The 5,013-nt window shown below is 30.2% G+C and overlaps 2 protein-coding genes across 2 annotated transcripts; both read right to left on the bottom strand.

Moving 5' to 3' along the window:
• Positions 1 to 1,795: 1,795 nt before the first annotated feature.
• Positions 1,796 to 3,207, bottom strand: LOC132175490 (uncharacterized). Its single transcript, XM_059587453.1, has 3 exons — positions 3,091 to 3,207; positions 2,739 to 2,918; positions 1,796 to 2,085 (listed from the first exon to the last, which is right to left on the bottom strand). Exons 1-3 carry the CDS (start codon positions 3,157 to 3,159, stop codon positions 2,029 to 2,031), a joined length of 306 nt encoding a protein of 101 aa, XP_059443436.1. The 5' UTR covers positions 3,160 to 3,207; the 3' UTR covers positions 1,796 to 2,028.
• A 605-nt stretch (positions 3,208 to 3,812) lies between these two features.
• On the bottom strand, positions 3,813 to 4,896 carry LOC132174084 (bifunctional pinoresinol-lariciresinol reductase 2-like). The gene is made up of 3 exons (XM_059585790.1): positions 4,884 to 4,896; positions 4,576 to 4,779; positions 3,813 to 4,059 (listed from the first exon to the last, which is right to left on the bottom strand). The coding sequence occupies exons 1-3, from the start codon at positions 4,894 to 4,896 to the stop codon at positions 3,896 to 3,898; spliced, it is 381 nt and encodes a 126-aa protein (XP_059441773.1). The 3' UTR covers positions 3,813 to 3,895.
• Between the last annotated feature and the right edge of the window lie 117 nt (positions 4,897 to 5,013).

The following is a 5,013-nucleotide window of genomic DNA, read 5'->3' as shown; positions in this document are numbered from 1 at the left end:
GCAATTTTTATATGGTTAAGTAAATATTATGGCATTGGTCCGACTCTTGTAATAAAAAAAATTTATGTGTTAGTGTTAAATTATTATTATTTTTTCATAAGCTTGACTTTATAGAAAAATAAATAAATTTAATTATTTAATTAATACTTTAATATTTTTCTTCACGTATGCACTTAAATTTTCTTTTAGTTGGCGTTGATAAGGTCCAACACATAAAATATTTATTTTAAATAAATTTTTTTTTCATTTTAATAAAATCAAATCATAATTCAACTCGACTCGAGTGAAGGCATGTAAGTCTCACTGTCTCACCATGTCTATTATTATTATATTTTTTTTTTGGGCCGAAGCATGTAGCTGAACAACCAAATGGCGGTTGCCCCCCATCCGTATGAGTCTATGACTGTTGTTGCAAAGCGGACAAGGAAGGTACGTAAAGGTAGCATTCGTAACTTAGATTTTATATTAAAGACAATTTAATCATTATCAACAACAATAATTAAAGACAATTTAATTTGCAGGTGTATTCAAACAAACCAACAAACAATTGACAGATGTTTGAAGTTAAGCCCCATCATTTCAGGTGGAGAAATGTTTTGCTTCATTAAAAAGTTTATTTTTTTTTTGTCATTTTAATCTTAAGTGGTGTGATTCATTTTAAAATTAATAGATTTTAAACAATAAATTAATAAATTTTTAGAAAATTGTTCATGCCACCTAAGATTAAAAATGGCCAAAAGATAAACTTTTTAATGAAGTCAAGCATTTCTCTTTCCAATAAACTCCCCTTACATTTTGATTTGTAATATCGGCGTCAACTTTTTGAAAACCTACTCGAATTTACCCTAATTCATTTTTAAAAAGCTAAGACTTATATATATATATAACTTTTGACATGCGTTAGTACGTGATCGAAATATTTATTGACAGGGTTCATTTACTCCATTCATTTTTATCGTTACATACATCAAACATTTTTTCTTTATTTGCTATTTTTTTTTTTTTTATACAAGCATGACAGATTCATTATTTATTATCTATTTTCTTTTCATATTCTTTTGTGTGGGAGAGAGTGTAAAAGAAAGACGAAGAGAAAGAGAAAGAGTGAAAGAAAGAAATAGAGTAAAAAATAATAAAAAACTTTGTAATGTAAATAGTGAATAAGTAGAAGTGACTAATTATTGTTCACGTTATAAGGAAAAAAAAAATGTTAAAGTAGCTACTTTATTGGACATAAAAAAAAATTAGCTCATAATAGTTAAATTTAGTTATTATGGATTATTTGCCTGCTGGTTTTAAGAGTCAAAGCCTTGAAAATAAAATAAAATAAAAAGCCTTGAAGCTGCTTTTACTTCCTAACCTGATCAGTAACCTCTCAATTTTTTTGCCCCCTTTTGAATGAATCCTCTTATACGAGCCGTGATTCATAGCACACGTGCAATTTTTTTTTTTTTTTTTTTATAATTAAAAAAAAAAAATTTTGCACACAGCATGCACAGCACGCCGTGTGCAGTAGTTTTCATTCACCCTTCTTATACATGAATCAATCACGATAAATGTTACAAATACCAATTTTTATTTTTCTTTTTAAAAGTTATTTCACAAGTAATGGGTCATTATCCTATGAGATAAAAACAGATCAAGATCACTTGTAATTTCTTTAAAATTATAAATTTTCAAATTATAAAATTTAAGTCGATTTTATTTATCGAAATGCCACGTATAAAAAATAAGGCATGATAAGTATAAAAACATAATTTGAAAAGTCGTTGGGATTGGTTGATTAGATAGGTGAGAGGAAAAGGCAAGACAATGGTGGTCCGTGATGGGACGTGGAGGAAAGGGGCAAGTGATTGAGTTTTGATAGGGTTGTAATCAGAAGGAAAATGGAGAGGACCTGGTACAGATTCAAGTCCAGCCGTTGGGAATTCAATCTCCTGTAATGGATACTTTTTGGTCACAAATGCTAATAATCCTAAAATTTACATTAAACTCTTCATTTTTCTGTCATGGGAGAATTTCCAAGCTCTAACTCACCATCAACTGTCTGTTATCCTTCAAAGCCAATTCAATTGCATTTCTGGCCTGTCCATTATTAGATGCCCAAAATATACAAATTTTAGTTCTGCAATAGCCACTATAGGTAAAATAAATAAATTGAAGGAAAAAAAGAAGAAGACAAAGAAAATTATATGGCACAAACAGACCCTAACCATTCAGGCGAAACACTAACAATGGATAAGGGGAGAGGTGGGGATGAATCCAATCAAATTAAGATTCCAAGAGGTTCCCATTGAGTTTATATTCTTCATCCATTTTTCATTCAGCTTTGACTATACATCTTCAAGTTTTTGATTCATCCATTATGAAGTAGTGTTATTTGATTAAAACATAGAGTAAATCTTGAATTAAAATTTGCACATCACCACCAACCTCAGATGAAGTGTAAACAATATTGGTCCAATTGGGGGATTTCAGCAACCCCAAAAATTTTTAAAACTCCTATAAAAATACCAATTTATATACCCCAAGCCCATCAAAATGTTTGATTTTTCAACCCATAACACAGGTCTTACATGTTTATAGCAACTAGGAAACTATTTTTTGTACATGCTGCACAAGATCATTCTCAAGCTTGCAACTTTACCAACGTTCAACAATATAAGCAATCACCAAAAATCAAACGACACAAATTACATGAAATTACATGGCAGAGACAGATAGTAATAGAAGATTACTTGGTCAAGAAGCTCAGAATAATCACTAGGAAATGGCACATTAAAAGCAACCAAGACACTGCCATCCCCAAAAACCGAATTAGCCACGAATTTGAGACTTCTAGACGCCATGAATGCGTTGGCTCTTGGATGAGCAATATTCCCATCATTCTTCAATGGAAAAGTACAGGGCTTAACAATCTACAGTTTGTGAGAGCAAATCAGTCACAAATAAGAAGTGGGTAATGCAAAAAACAATGCTTTATGAATTATAAAGCTTAGAAGTTAACTTAAAATGACATTTTTCTAAGCAACGAAAGAGCAATGAAGAGAAGAGAATGTGCAGAGGTGAGAAAACTGAAAACTCTCTTGCCTTTGAAGTTGGAAGAGAAGGAAAAGCAATCAAAACCTTCGAAGTAATTGCAGTAATGGATAACGGCATTTTTTAACCACTGCTCCGTGCGTGCGTGAGACATAGAGAGAGAGAGAGAGAGAGGCACGCATGACGCATATTAGACTAGAAAGTATATAAATGCCAAGAGAACTCCCAACACTTTCGAATTTTTTTTTTTTCAAAATTTAATTTCCAAATGCTTTGTCACGATGTAATTGAATTTAGAGAAATGCTATAATCTAAAAAAAAAATTTATATTAGATTATAGCATTTCGAATATAAAATATGTCAAAAAAATGAGTGACGGCATAAAATGGTTTGCAACTTTTGGCAATCTCGGTGGAAGTTCGGCAAATATTGGCAGTTTGAGAAAGATAAACTTCAACTTAAAAAATGTTTTACACATTTTAAAAATGAAAACTATTTTCTGAACGAATGTATCATCATCTCATGTGATTTATTTTTAGTAAATAAAAGCATTTGAAAAACAAAATTTTGGAAAAGTCTTTGGGAAATAGCATTTCTGCCAAGTCTCAATATATGGTTTGCTCATTTGAGTAATACAAGAGTTTGCTAAAAAAAAAAAAAAAAAAAAAAAAGGTGTAATATAAGAGTATAATTATTTGAGAGAGAGAGAATTAAGAGAAAAGGATCTTAATTTATTTTTCAAGAGAATACATAGATAGAATTAGAGACCGACTGTTCTTTTACATGTAGTAAATCAACAGAAGCATTAATACATACATAATGGTCGTGTCCAAGGTATATATATATATATAGTTAATTATAAATAACGTTTCATGTATTCCTCGACAGAAGTGTAGTGAATCTCTGGATAAAGCTTAGAAGCTTCTCCTGCATCCTTTCCAATCTCGAAATTTGCAAGACATCCCTCATAACAAACATGATAGTAATGTATTAATCCAACTTGCTCCGCATACTCTTGTCCTTAATTCAGCAAACATGAAGAAAACAGCACAAAGTCAGGAAACTTTAAAGAAAAGAAAAAAAAAAATCCAAACATAATTAAAACCATTCATATATATATATTGAGACCATTGATATATCATATGGGATGCAATCAAAATCATATATATATATATTTGGTTGGAGTACGTTGCTAATTTTTAAATATTTGGGGCAAAAAAAAAAAAAAAAAAAAAAAGTGGTATAGCTTCATGGTGTAAAATGGATTGTGCAAATTATAACAAAATGATAGTTTGAAAGAGCCAAATGTCTCAACTTAAAGTTTAAAGGTGTATTTGCAAGAAGAGTATTTATTAATTTAGAGTGTTGAGTCCTAAAAGGATTTCTATCCTTTCCAATTAATTATCATGATCATAGGTAATTATCTTTCAAAATATCCTTGAGATTAAACTCCATAATTTTAAATTAGTATTTTTGAGCTACTTAATTACACAAGAAGTATCCACTATTATAAAATCAAAGAGGCACCAATCTCACCTTCTATGGAAGCTAGGAAGTCTTCCTTGGATATCGAAGACTTGTGCAAGTCGTGGCCAATAAGTTTCTCCCAAATCTCAACAACTTCTCTTTGAGATAAAATGTTTTTTGGGGGCCTAATATATACTGTCTTGTTAAGAGTTCGAGGATCATCTATGGTTTTGATAGTGTACATGGCTATGTCATCTTCATCAACATAAATTGCTGCCAAATTAAGACAAGGAATATTATATATTAATTCATGTACAACTAATTAATGAAACAAAAATATAGATAACATATAGGAAATATTTAAAGCACAATAGAACCAATATAAAGCATTTATATATAATTGGTTATGATTTTTACTGAGCCCTCATAACTGGTTATGATTTTTTTTTTTTTTTCTAAAAATATTACCCTTTTTAGGCTTTCAACACTATATATACAATAATACAA

This window comes from Corylus avellana, chromosome ca3, assembly GCF_901000735.1.
Source record: "Corylus avellana chromosome ca3, CavTom2PMs-1.0".
Taxonomy (NCBI): Eukaryota; Viridiplantae; Streptophyta; class Magnoliopsida; order Fagales; family Betulaceae; genus Corylus; species Corylus avellana.
The sequence above is the reverse complement of the archived record's forward strand: the minus strand, read 5'-3'. Positions and strand labels throughout refer to the sequence as shown.